This window comes from Mesoplodon bidens, assembly GCF_964165515.1.
Source record: "Mesoplodon bidens genome assembly, chromosome: 3".
Taxonomy (NCBI): Eukaryota; Metazoa; Chordata; class Mammalia; order Artiodactyla; family Ziphiidae; genus Mesoplodon; species Mesoplodon bidens.
The window spans coordinates 167,217,128-167,231,626 of record NC_138178.1 but is presented as its reverse complement, the minus strand read 5'-3'; the positions used below and the strand labels follow the sequence as shown (position 1 = coordinate 167,231,626).

General features: G+C 41.3%; 1 protein-coding gene and 1 pseudogene across 2 annotated transcripts in view; one reads left to right on the top strand and one right to left on the bottom strand.

Moving 5' to 3' along the window:
* The window catches only part of GOLGA5 (golgin A5), a 39,098-nt gene extending 31,744 nt beyond the window's left edge, over positions 1-7,354 (bottom strand). The window contains exons 1-3 of the mRNA XM_081228878.1: positions 7,153-7,354; positions 4,594-5,170; positions 690-917 (exon numbers count right to left, since the gene is read on the bottom strand). Coding sequence (XP_081085004.1) covers positions 690-917; positions 4,594-5,140 — 775 coding nt within the window. The 5' untranslated portion in view covers positions 5,141-5,170; positions 7,153-7,354. The remainder of the gene's footprint in view (positions 1-689; positions 918-4,593; positions 5,171-7,152) is intronic.
* On the top strand, positions 1,961-4,585 carry LOC308614437 (non-histone chromosomal protein HMG-14-like; annotated as a pseudogene). Its single transcript has one exon. The product of its transcript is annotated as a non-histone chromosomal protein HMG-14-like (transcript).
* Positions 7,355-14,499: the final 7,145 nt, after the last annotated feature.

Here is a 14,499-nt window from a genome sequence, read left to right as displayed (position 1 = left end):
ATTGGTTGGAAACAGGCATGAAGCTAGCTGCTCTTCTACAAATGTCTTTTTCTGGAGATATGTCATAAAGCATTTGGGAGCCAAAACCAGTAGACAGCCGAGAGTTCACAAGATTAAAATGGTCAGTGGATTTCTGGAGTTCTGCTACGGATAGTAAAGAATGCACATCCAAATCAAGGGTAGACGATGTACACCCCAGTAAGACCAAAAGAAACAAAAGCAAAACCTGAAGATAAACACTGGAAAGAAATGTTTCTTTCAGTTACTGTGGCAAAAAGATGTTCTTTTAACCTAGAAAATTGGTGCAGAAAGAGCAATGCAGTGCAGAGTGCCAACCAAAAAAAAAAAATTAAATATTGAAGCAAACTGTACAGGGTCTCTGGAAAAACTATTTCTATGTCTAAATTAGTCTGGGTTAAAGTGAAGCTTCTTCTAAAGTCAGTCTAACAAGGCTTAAACTATCTTCCTATTCGTGGTTTCTAAAGAATGACCAAATAGGCCAGTGTTTTGTTTCAGGTGGGTGGGAGGATGATTGTTCCCATTTCCAAATCTGGGCCCTATATTTCTGTGAAAACACGATTTTACAAGTCCCATCTAAAATCTTTCTAATAGTTTAGATATAATCAAGTTTTTAGTTTATTTTTGAAATGCTACATTCCTAACCCTGGGTAATTTAAATAAGGCTCTACCCTCTTGAGTTTCCTTGGATCTTTGAAGTAATGAGGCCATTTCTTGATTTAAAGACTGAACCTCATTCCTCAGCAGTTGATTCTCCAGTCGAAGATTAGATAGTTCATGTGATCTCCCATCATCTTTAGGCCCTGGGTTGTGATCAGCACAGGCAGCACTTGATGATACATTTTCCTTTGAAGAAATCTCTTGGCCTTCATGGCCAGAATCTGAATTATTAGAGGCTTCTGTAAAAAAAGCAAATACATCTTTGTTACATTGGAATGCTCACTATATATGCTTACTAGTAGCTTACTGTGGTAGAATGACTTTTGGCTCAAGTTGACTGCTATAGCTGAAACACCATAAAAAGTAAACTTAAATTTTTAATAGACTCCCCTCTTTTGAAATTTCATTCTCATACATACAGCCTATAGATCTGTAAGGACCCTCGAAGTCTGGACACACTGAACAAATGGTGATAAAGAAAAGATACAAGAATACAGTTCTGGGAAGGGGAAAAAAAAGTAGTAAAGAAATTTATGTGGTTGGGTTTAGCTAAACAAGGGTTTTGGTCTCCCTTCTGTCTATGAATAATTTTTGAAAAAAAGGGAGAAGTTTCAACATTGAAAATACTGGAAAGGCATAAAAGAACAGCTGTGGGTTTCAAGGCAAGGAGAGTAATAACAGGTCAGAGCAATTTGTTATATACCAAACTGGAGTCTAAACTGCCTTACCCAAAGAGATACTCATTAATTCAGATACTCATTAATTCAGTTTCATCTTGTTTTTGTTATTAAATGTGATGCAAATACACTTTTTACTTACTCCAAAAAAATTAAGTATGTGCTAAAAGAATGAACTATATCTAAATGAAAAAGTTCTCAACATCTTTAGTAATCAAGGAAATGCAAATTAAAACCAAAACAAGGATAAAACACACCCGCTAGATGGCTAAGATTAAAAAGACAACATAAAATGTTGGTGAAGATATTAAACAACTTGGAACTCTTATAGACAGATTGCTGGTGGCAATATAAATGACATAAACACTGTGGGGAAGTATTCACAATTTCTTATGAAATTAAACATGTACCTACCTTTTGACCCAGTAATTCCATTCCTGGGTATTTATTGAACAGAAATAAAAACATTTTTCCACAAAAAGACAAGTACAAAAATGTTCATAGCACCTTTATTCACAAAAAACAAAAACTGGAAAATCCCCAATGTCCATAAAAGAGACTGGGTAAATTGTGGTATAATACTACAGTAAAATACTACACAATAAAAAAGAATTATTAATATACTCAATAACATGAGTGACTCTCACTAACATGCTGAATAAAAGAAGTCAGGTAAGAAAGTATTCATACTATATGATCTCACTTTTTGCTGGCAAACATGAAGTTTTAGAACCGACAAAAATAATCTAAGGGGAAAAAAATCAGAACAGTGGGTGCTTGGGGGATGGGTGGGGAGATTAACTGGAAAAGGACATGAGGCACTCCCTGGGGCAAAGGAAACATTCTTTATCGTGATAAAGGTGTGGGTTTCATAGGTGTAGCCATTTGTCTGTACAACTAAGATTTTCCCATTTCAATAACGTGTAAAAATGATGAGACAAACAGGGAAATTTGAATACTGACTAGATATTAGGTGATACTAAGGAATTATTAATCTTATGGTGATAATGACGTGACTGTTCGTTTTTAAAACTTGTATTTTTTAGAGTTAATAAAATATTTATAGAAGAAATGATATGAGATCTCTGATTTGCTCCAAAATAATTCTGTGGTGGGTAGAGGTAAAGAAAGAGATTGAAAATGAGATGTTATAAATGAAACAAGAATGGCTATGAGCTGTTGATTATCATCACTGGATAAAAGTTAATATGGGGGTTGAGGGGAACCATCAGTCTCTACTTTGGTATATTTGAAATTTCCAAAATAAAGATTTTTTTTAATGAATAAAAATTGACAATTTTAAAAATTATTTTTAATTTTATAAGATTTTAAAAAGAAATAAAGTATATATCCAAACCTGTAAGATATATCTAAAGTAGCATTTAGACATTTATAGCCTTGGATATTTACATTAAAAATGAAAGGAAGAAGCTCGGGCAGGGGAGGAGTGGCAGCGGCCAGGCAACCCAGCTTTGCAGGCTCTCAGCACGGCCCGCAGGCACCTGGCACGCGCTGGCCCGCTGCCACGATGCCCAAGAGGAAGGTCGAGGGGGTGGCGAAGGAGGAGCCCAAGAGGAGGTCGGCGAGGTTGTCAGCTAAATCGGCTCCTGCAAAAGTGGAAACGAAGCCAAAAAAGGCAGCAGGAAAGGATAAATCTTTAGACAAAAAAAGTGCAAACAAAAGGGAAAAGGGGAGCAAAGGGAAAAGAGGCTGAAGTGGCTAACCAAGAGACTAAAGAAGACTTACCTGCAGAAAACGGAGAAACTAAAAACGAGGAGAGCCTAGCTTCTGATGAAGCAGGAGAGAAAGCAGCCAAGTCTGATTAGTATCACACACCTGGTCCTATCAGTGGTCCCTGTCTCCCTTCTTGTACAATCCAGAGGAATATTTTTACCAACTATTTTGTAAATGCAAGGTTTTTAGTAGCTCTAGAAACATTTTTTAAAAGGAGGGAATCCCACCTCATCCCATTTTTTAAGTGTAAATTCTTTTTTTAAGAGGTGAAATCATTTGCTGGTTGTTTATTTTTTGGTACAACCAGAAAATAATGGGATATTGAATATGGGAGGCTTTGATTGTCTTGGGTGCCAGCTTAACATTCCACAGATGGAGGGTAGCTTTTATATCCTATAATACAAAGCACACTAAATGTCAGTTTGAAGTCAGTTGTGCATTTAATGTCTTAAACACTTTAAATTACTTCTCTTCCCATGTTGTTTTTGGTAGAATTGTTTCCTAAAGCAAACTACTCACCCCTTATCTTAGCTCACCTGGGCAGAATTTTGTGCACTCTGTAACATCTTTGGTCGTGGTAGTCCAGTTCTTCTAGTAACTGTTAATGTGCTGTGAACGACTGACAATTTGAGTATGTAGTGTACATGATATTAAATTGTGAATTAGTGGGACTTTACGATATAACAGCATATCAATATTTGAAGATACTGGTACTTGATATCCTGTGAAGGAAAATTTGCCTCCAAATTTTAAGCTGGAAAGTCACTGGAATAACTGTTCAGAAAAGAATCACAACTGTATGATTTTTTAGATTTCTGGTACATATGTTGAGAATTGTGTACAAATTGAAATGTCTATGTACTGATCCTCAAAACAACCAATAAAATTTCAATTATGAAAGAAAAAAAAAAAAGAAAGGTAGGGGGCTTCCCTGGTAGTGCAGTGGTTGAGAATCCACCTGCCAATACAGGGGACACGGGATCGATCGCTGGTCCCGGAAGATCCTACATGCCGCACAGCAACTAAGCCCGTGTGCCACAACTACTGAGCCTGCGCTCTAGAGCCCGCGAGCCGCAACTACTGAAGTCCGTGCACGTAGAGCCCATGCTCTGTAACAAGAGAAGCCACCGCAATGAGAAGCACACGCACTGCAACGAAGAGTAGTCCCCGCTCGCCACAACTAGAGAAAGCCTGTGCGCAGCAACCAAGACCCAACGCAGCCAAAAATAAATAATAAATAAATAAATTAATTAATTTTAAAAAAAGATGGGTCTGGGTAAAGTTACCAACAGACAACATTCAAAGGTCCCTACTGTAACCGTACATTGGCTAATAGTGTTCTATGCTGTCCCCCTTATTTACACCACACACTTCAGAGAGCCTGCCCTTGCGCCAGCAGGGACAGGTAACAAAACAGAGCATGACAAATGCTACCAAAATATTTTAGGCTATGATGACATCCAATATGGTTAACTCTAAAAGAAACAGAGGACTGATTAACTACCACGGCTTTGGCTCCCAGAAGGATGTTCTTCCATGGTTTTGATGGTGGTTACACTGGTGTCCACAGAACTGACGCTTGTTGTCCGAGAACTCTGCAGGACGGGTGTTTTGCCCTTTTCTTTTTTGATTTCCACTTTCCCAGTAGGCTCCTTCTGTGAACTATTAAGAAAATCAAACAGCAGCTCATCATCAGGTTCTGACTTTTTTCTTCGAACAAACTGGGATGAAGGCCTAGGAACAGATGCATTTTCAACAGGATGGGAGGCCTCCACGGATGTCCTAGATCCCAGTTTCACATTTGCAGTCCCAGCTAAGATGGTGGCTTTTTGATTCCTAATATTATCAGCTGCTGAGGAAATGTACGTAGCTTTGGGTCCCGTCTGATAAGTCAAATCTGTATTTTGCTGGTGAAGTTCAGGATAGTCAGTAGTTTTGCTGTAAACAATGCCGCTGGTGTTTTCTTTTCTACTGAGAGCTGTTGCAGCCCCTTGATCAACTCTGTTTAAAAGATCTTCTGCCTTTCCAGCAAGATCAGCAAACCAGGACATGATGGCAGCAGAATAATCCTGTTGGTGAACCTATAAAAAGGATATAAAATGATCAGTGTGGCTTAACAGCAGAGCACAGCGATTAAGACCAGGCTCTAGAGCCAGATAGTCCTGGGTTGGAAAAGCCTGACCCTGCCTCTTACTATGTAACTTCAAGCAAACTACTTGACTGAAACTGAGAAACTTCACCTAGAAAATGAGGAAAATAAGTGTACTTACTTTACAGGATGGTTTTAAGATGAAATACTACATTCAAAAACACTTTGAAAAATGCCTAGCACACAGTAGGCACTCATCTGAGTAGATGCTACCATAATTACAACTACCACTACCACTGTTATTCCTATTTCAACAAAGTGTAAATACTGCAGCACTATCATGGATAATTTAGGTATGCACATACACGTCTAAAATATACCTTCAATAATTTAGATTCTCAGTACCTACTATATGCACATTAAGCTAAGTTCAGACGATTGCACAGACATTCATTTGATGCATATTATCTGGGTACTTATCCAGTGCCACAATAAATCAAAATGATGATGATGAAATAACTAGTTTCCATTTCATAGAAGAGTAGCATATAAAAAAGTCAACAACCATTTCTTGAATGTGCACATTGTTCCTTTTGCCTGGAGCACTCTTTCAGTTAACTTTTTTTTTATTCTTGGTCTTCACCTGAACGTCATCTGCCCCCAAAATGGCTTTTCTGTCCCATCTAAATTAGGTCCTATCATTCTCTGCTCACACACTATTCTTTTCCCTCACATCCCTTCATGTTTTATATGTATTTTTTCCCCCTGTCTCTCCCTCTTGGGGAAGGGGAGGCGGGGAGTGGGTGGATAAACGCCATGTCTGTTTTGCTCACCAATGAATTCTCAGCACACAGTAGGCACCCATAAATACTGCTGAATGGAATTAATTTTTATGTTAGGTGTCCTGCAAACATTATCTTTAGCACACATAATTTTCACAACCACATTGTGTGGTAAGTAGCAATACCCTTTTTTCACCAAAAAAAAAAAATGGGGGGAAAGGTTTAGAAAGATCCCAGAGTTTAGACAGCAGCTCAGACAGGCAAATCTAAGTCAGCCAAACCCACCTTTTAACCCCTGCGTTCCCCATCTAGCCTCCCAGTATCGGAACAACCTCAAGAAGAAACTCACCCTCTAAACCCGTTCCCTACAAAATGGGATGATTATATGCCCGTGTATTTCACAGAGCTTATGTGAAATCCAATGAAAATGGAAGTGACATGCTCCATAACATATAAAACTCCCTACAGAGTATGTATCATTCCCGAGTAAACACTGGTGGTAAGTAGGGAACAAATGATCTCTCTTAATAAAGCAATCAAAACATACTTATTAACTTATATCTTGCCTCTCATTGTAAAGTTTTAAAGGGTTTTAAAACAAAAGCCTGTGCCTTAAGATTGAGTACCCAATTAAATGTTAAGATGGGCCCTAGGCACTTGCCCCGAGGACAAAAGAACAACTCTAGCAGACTTCCGAGGTACAGAGCCCTCAAGAAATTCCGCCCAGTAAATGGTCCACGCCGAGCTGAAGAGAGAGAGGGTGAGAGCGCAAGGGATGAGGATGAGGATGGGGATGGGGATGGGGATGGGGATGGGTCGGCCGACGGCGGTGGCAGGGCCTGCACGAAGGCCAAGTGTCAACACAGAGAAAGGGAGGCTGGGGATCAGCTGGTCGGTCCCAGGGACTCTGTTGTCAATCTCAGGTGGGAGAGTACAGACCCCCACTTCGCTCCCTACTCACTGCACTGAGCCTCCGGAGGGGGAAGAGTGGCCAAACCAGGCTGGGGTGGGGGAGGGAGGGAAGGGGAGGGCACTAAGCCACGTCCGTGGAGGCCCAAGGGGGCTCCCCTGCCCTGTTCCTGAGCCCCCGGCAGGGCGGAGAGATCAGGGTCTCCGCTGAGGGGATGCCGCCCCCGCCTCTAAGGCCGTTGAGGCCCCAAGGGGACCCCTCGGGCCCCCGCGGCCACCTCACCTGAGGACTCTAGAGCGGCTGGACCGCGGCCTGGTCACCCTCCCAGGCCGCCCGTCCTCAGCAGCCGGCCGGGAGAGGGCCCAGGTTGAGCAAACCCGGCCCTCGATCGCCCACGGCCCAGTTACTCTTCCGGGAGACGTGGAAGAGCGGCGAGGACCACAAAACAGAGTGGCTTCCGAGCTGCCTGAGCGGGCGGGAGCCTAGAGCAGCCACCTGCAGGCGGCTCAGGCAGCAGCGCCGCCGGCTGCGGGGCCCTCGCGCCTGGCCACTCCCTTTTTCCGCCTGTGGTGAGCAAGGGCGGGGGCAGGGCCTGCGTGCGTGTGACGTAGCTCGCCTCCCTAGGACCGCGGCCCGCACGCGGCCGACACAACATTGGAGGCCTCGCCCATCTGGGGGCGTGCCCCACGGCGGCCCACGTGGGTGGCAGGGGCGGTGCCCTGCCGGAAGGAATTGGAGGCTGGAGACACAGGTGGAGCGGCCGGAGTTTACCTTTCCCCATTCTCCTTCGCTCGCCTAGTTTTACGAATGAGGATGTTGAGGCCCATCCTCAACGGGGGATGAGAGTACAGAGGCAGAGACATATTAAATAAACCACTGAACGAACAAGATAATTTCAGAGCTTTACCAGAGCTGTAAATACAAGATAATAGGGAGAAGTGACTGGAGGTGAGGGAAGCGCTTTAAATGATGTGGACAGGGAAGGTCTCTCTCTGAGGAGGTGACATTTGAGCTGAGACACAAATGATGGAAAAAGCCAGTAACGGGCTTTCCATACAGCTGTACTGTAGTTATGTTATGCATACAGTTCACTGAATATTTGAAATAAGTCTAAAATCCACATTTAATAATAATTCAACAAATAGCACCTACTTTGTGCACAGGGTTGACTTAATTTGGCCCTAATGATAAGCCTACAACATAGTCCCAAGGACCCTAGAGGTTAAGTAACTTGTCTAAGATCATGTGCCCTAGTAAGGAGTCCATATTACTCCAAAGCTTGAGCCATTAGACTCACCGTTTTATTGTCTCCAAATTAAATATTGGGAGTAATTACAGCTCCTTCTTTTCTTCCTCTCAAATAAGGTTTAGCGCACCAGGAAATAATAATAGTAATAATGATAATAATAATAGCCTCTAATAGTTATTGTGTACTTATTAAGTGCAGTATACTGTGTTAAGCACTGGACGTGCTTCACCTCATTTAATTCTCAAAACAGCCATAAGGAAGGTACTGTTATTATCCTGTGGTAGGTGGCATTGTTGTTGCCAGCTATTAAGTGACTCCTCCTGTTAAGGATGTAAAAAATTAAGAAACAGAAACCTAAATTAAATAGAGTCAGGAGACCAGAAGGGAGAGCTCTCTCACCCAAGAAGTAGAAAGACCCCTTTTCTTTCCTAGTAACAAATCAGCCAATGAAAAGCTGTGGACACTTTTTTTAGTATATTCCTTCCAACCCCTTTCCCTTTCTATTACAGCATTCTCCTTCCCTTGCTGTGTGGGGACTTACATGCGGCTCACCATGGTTGCAGACCCCAAATTGCAATTCTCTGCTGATTCCAAAAAACTCATCTTTGCTGAAGAAATACCTGGCAGCCTAGTTGTTTCAGGTCAGCAAGGATTATACATCATCACCTGTTGCCTTGTGACTGCAACGCCTCCTGTAGGAAGTGTCCTTTCCAGCCTTACTGATGTCAGGCTTGATCACATGACTTGCTTTGGCTAATAGAATGTGAATAGAAGTGTCTTTCACCACATCTGAGTAATAGTGTTAAGAGCCATTATGTATTCCTACCAACGCTCTCAATCTTTTCCCTCTCTCATGAGAATGGCCTGTCCCAGATGGAGCTGCTCCCTCAGCCTGGGTCCTGGAAGGAAAGAGATGTGAAGCAACCCACGCCTGACAAGTCACATGAGTGCAAAAGAAACCTTTGCTTTTAGAGATTTGTAATTGTTTCTTATGCAGCCTTACCTAATGAAATCTAATACATACCCCATTTAACAGATGGAGACACTGAGATTCAGAGAGGTTTAGTTACTTTCCCAAAGTCACACAGGAAGTAGGTAATACATCTGGGATTCCAACCTACATCAGTGTGACTCCAGAAACAATATTGTTAATCAGTGAAGGGATGAGAATTAAAGAAGTTGAAGCAGAGCCAGATCTCCCATATGAAAAAAAAAAATGGCAGTGGGCAGACTACCCCAATGTTTCAAGAATTCCCATGTACACTCCCTGAGAGAGTCAGCATATAGAGACATACTACCTAGAAGTCATTGGGGCCAGGCTGGATTAGCCAGAGAAACAACACAGCCAACAGAAAGAGGTTACAACTTCGCCTTGTACAAGACACATGCAAAAAATACCACAGGGCTTCCCTGGTGGCACAGTGGTTGAGAGTCCGCCTGCCGATGCAGGGGATACAGGTTCGTGCCCCGGTCTGGGAAGATCCCACATTCCGCGGAGCGGCTGGCCCTGTGAGCCATGGCCGCTGAGCCTGTGCGTCCAGAGCCTGTGCTCCACAACGGGAGAGGCCACAACAGTGAGAGGCCCGCGTACCACCAAAAAAAAAAAACAACTACTAACCACAAAAGAAAAGATTGAAATTTGGACTTTGTTAAAATTAAGAATTTCTTTTCATCAAAAACAACAACAGTAACAACAACCACAGCAACATTAAAGCTTACAAGGCTTTCATTAAGTGAAAGGCAAGCCAAAGATTGGTAGGTAATATTTACAATACATATATCTGACAAAGGATTTATATATAGAATATATAAAGCTCTCCAACAAATCAATAAAAAATATCAATCAACCCAACAAAAATAGACTAATATATAAAGCATTTCACAAGAGAAAATATCCAATTGGCCAAAGCACAGGAAAAAGTATTCAACACTATTAGTCATCAGAGAAATACAAATTAAAATCACAATGAAATACCTTTACACATCCACCAGAATTGCTAAAATGTAAAGAGATGAAAAATACCAAGTAATGATGAGTTTGTGGAGCTGCTAGGACACTCATGCGTTTTTGACACAACTGTAAGTGATAGAACCACTTTGGAAAACTTGGGCTCTGTCTTTAAAGCTAAACATAGGCCTACTCTATGGCCCAGTATAGGGTTACCCTATGAGTCAGCAGTTCCACCCAAAAGAAATGGAGGTGAAGTGTCCGTCAAAAGACACGTACAATGAAAAACAAGTAACTATACATGCAATAACGTGGATGAATCAGACTTACTTGAATTAAAGAAATATTGTTGAGTTAAAAGAAGCTAGTCCCAGGGGCGGGGGAGGATTGGATTGGGGGTTTGGGACTAGCAGATGCAAACTATTATACATAGAATGGATAAACAACAAGGTCCTATTATATAGCACGGGGAACTATATTTAATATCCTGTAATAAACCATAATGGAAAAGAACATGAAAAAGAATATATATATGTATAACTGAATCACTTTTCTGTACATGAGAAACTAACATAACATTGTAAATCAACTATACTTCAATTAAAAAAAAAGAAGCCTATCTCAAAAGACCACATACTGTATAATTCCATAATTATAATATGAAGGACAAGAACAGGTGAATCTAATCTATGATTATGGAAGTTATAATAGTAGTTACCTTTGGGGGCCAGATATTGACTAGGAGTGGTCAAGATGGAGGCTCCTAGAGTGCTGATAATGTTTTATATCTTGACTTTGGTGTTGATTATGGGTATGGATACATATGTAAGAGTTTATAAACTCTGTACTTAACAACTGTTAACTTTATTTCATGTATGTTATATCTCAATGAAAACAATTCAAAAAAAATACACATACCCTCTGAGAAGGTAATTTTACTTTTAGGAAATTATCCTACAGATATACTCACACATATACAAAGTTATTAATTACAGCGTTGCTTATAATAGCAAATATTGGAGACAAGTTAAATGTTCATTGATTTAAAAATCTTGGTACATTCATCCAATGGAGTACTATGCAGATGTTTAAAAAAAACAGAAGCTCTCATGCAAGGATACGAAAAGAGCTCCAAGATCTTAACAATATCTGATGTTTTAAAAAACCAAAAATTAAAAAATGGTGTTTGTAATATGCTATCATTTGTGTACAAATATCTTTGATGAGTAGAGTCTATCTCTTGAGGGACACTTTCTTTCCCTCCTTGGAGAATTCAGCTGGGCAACAGGAGTAAGAGGGAGGTTTATTCTTCAATGAATCCTTTTTTGTGTGTATCCTCTGAACTCTGTACCATAAGAATCTATTATTTTTTGAAAGTTAATAATATAAAAAAACTTTTTTAACTTTGAACGCCCTTGGAGGCTGAATGCATTCCTCATGTCTTCACAGCCCTGCCTCTCAGATCGCCTGACGCCCCTCATTTATGTCACCTGCCCAGCTCTGCAGGCTTTCCCTAGGGATTTTGTGACCTTCTTTGGAAGATGCCTATGTTTCTTCAGCTCTGGGTTTCTGTGATTCTACTCCTTGTTGAGCAACTCTGAAGAATGAAATTGTGAACCTCTTTGTGCATTTTTAGCTTCCAGCAGCAGGAGGCACTTCATGTTTAAAAATATATACATACGCTTGTATGTTTGTATGTATGTATATTACATCTGGATTGACAAGTAAAATGAGTATTGCTGGATCGTTTTGTTTATAGAGCACAGAATGTAATATTTCCATGAATCAACGCTGGGTGACACCCAGGAATTTCATATTCCCATACCTGTGTGGGAGTTCCTCCAGACTGACAGACCATTTCTGGTGTTTTCCATGTCACCTGGAATGCTAAGCTGCTCCCAGAGATGAGTCCCTCTGCCACTGCAGCCCTGATGAAACCTCCTAGGCCCCCATTCACCCCACATCCTCAGCCTGTCATTGCCCCTGCTCAGAGGCCTCCAACCCCCATATGACCCAACATTGGCAGCAGGGCTGGGTGGAGAAGAGGCTTTGTGCTGTCCTGGAAAAAGCAGATGCCTGAGAGTCAACAAACATCACACGCCTTGCTTTGGCATCATAGGCAATTCCATTTCTCTCTCAGGGCCTCCGTTTCCTCACCTGTAAAATGGGTGGTTAGTGGTTTTTAAGGTGTATGTGAGTGATTGTTATACCGTAGGCTTCTTTCTTTAAAGGAAATCTTTATGCCTATGCCCCGTATATAAAATGCATCCAAGTCAAGCAGTCCTGATTGAAGAGTGTGGAGGAAGAGGGAGGGGGGCAGGGAAGAAGGTATGCAGAGCCCCTCCCAGTCTTTCCCCATGCCCTACCAGAAGCTCTTGATATAGCTACTAGGGAGTTTAAAAAGTCTTTGTACTCTTTGCACCCTGTACTGGGTTTGTTTTGTTTTATTTTGTTTTGCTGGGGGGTGAGCCACAGGCTTGCGGGATCCTAGTTCCCCGACCAGGGATTGAACCTGGCCAGGCAGTGAAAGCTCTCCAAGTCCCAACCACTGGACTGCCATGAAGTTCCCTGGGTGTTCTTTAAGAGCCTCGCTCTGAGATTCTGGGATCCTGTAGAAGGCCAGTCCAGCTTGGGTGCAGGGAATTGACCTACATCTTAGCTTCTTTGTGCTATGGACACTTTTGCAGAATTGTGTGCGTGTGTGTGTGTGTGTGTGTGTGTGTTTTAACAAGTTCATCATTTAATAAGTCTGAATTCATTTTCACCACATGATATTGTAAAGGGTCATCTGTTGAAACATTATAACAGATCATAGTTTTAAAAAGTCATAGATATCCTGAGTTCTGTATAAACTAGTGGTAGTAAGTTAGTTCCTTTGTTTTGACTTACAAGCCTCAATTTCACTGTAGAATAAAGAATGTAGACCAAAGAAAGCATAATTGGTCACTCATAAAAAACAGTATTGTTTCTTTAATTTGAAGCTTTTTTTTTTTTTTTTTTTTGCGATACGCGGGCCTCTCACTGTTGTGGCCTCTCCCGTTGTGGAGCACAGGCTCCGGACGCACAGGCTCAGCAGCCATGGCTCACGGGCCCAGCCGCTCCGCGGCATGTGGGATCTTCCCAGACCGGGGCACGAACCCGTGTCCCCTGCATCGGCAGGCGGACTCTCAACCACTGCGCCACCAGGGAAGCCCTAATTTGAAGCTTTTTGAATGAACGGGTTCAGGCCTGATGTAATGGTACAAAGATTATTTAATGAATAGGCTATATGGAAATTGTACAAAATGTTACTAACTTTAATCATTAATAGCTTAAGCAGCACTATGTTACTAATCGCTATTCAAACTCAAAAACCTGTTTTTGAATCCCCAGGAAGGCAGCAACTGTACACAACCAAGCCACTTTATACTTAGAGGAGTGTCAATACGTATGTCAACAGAAACTTTGGCTTTAGGAAAGAGTTAACAAACATTTAAAATAATGGCTCTGGGGCTTCCCTGGTGGCGCAGTGGTTAAGAATCCGCCTGCCAGTGCAGGGGACATGGGTTCGAGCCCTGGTCCAGGAAGATCCCACATGACGAAGAGCAACTAAGCCTGTGCACCACAACTACTGAGCCTGTGCTCTAGAGCCCGTGAGCCACAACTCCTGAGCCTACGTACCACAACTCCTGAAGCCTGTGTGCCTAGAGCCCATGAACCCCAACAAAGAGTACCCCCTGCTCCCGCACCTAGAGAAAGCCCACATGCAGCAAGGAGGACCCCACGCAGCCAAAAATAAATAAATTAAATAAATAAATTTATTTTAAAAAATAAAGTAAAATAAAATAATGGCTTTAATCATCATTTTAAGTATATGGTAGGGGAAAGTGTGCTTTAATTAAATCTACATCATTCCAGTGATGCTGGCAAGGTTGAAAGTTACTGGTTTGTACATGACAAGACAGTAAGAGAAAAAAGCAATCCTTTGAAACAAAGTTTTAAAAATATATGTTCACAGTGGTTTGTGTCAATAGTATGCATTTTATGACAATAACTTGTACAGATTGAGCACCCTAGGGCTCTCTCTATATCCTAAAGAAAACAAGTATTTGCATTATTCTTGGGTTGTACTGAATTTAAAATAGATCAATTGCACACTTACCCCCTAGACAGGATAAACTGTCCTGGGGTGTACAGCTTTAATACCATCATTAAAATTGTTGGCAAAAAATCCCAGAGAATTAAAAAACAAAACAAAATTTTTTTTTCCTTGGGAGTGGAGAGTCTTTTATTTGCTGTTATAATTAGCAAATATCATTCATTAAGTCAAAAATGGAAGGAGCAAGCCCACAAACACTATTTGAGCAAGCTGACCAATATACATTACGATTTAAAAAATGAAGATCATATACTATATGTTACAAGTCCCAATTAAGCAGTGTCAAAATGACAC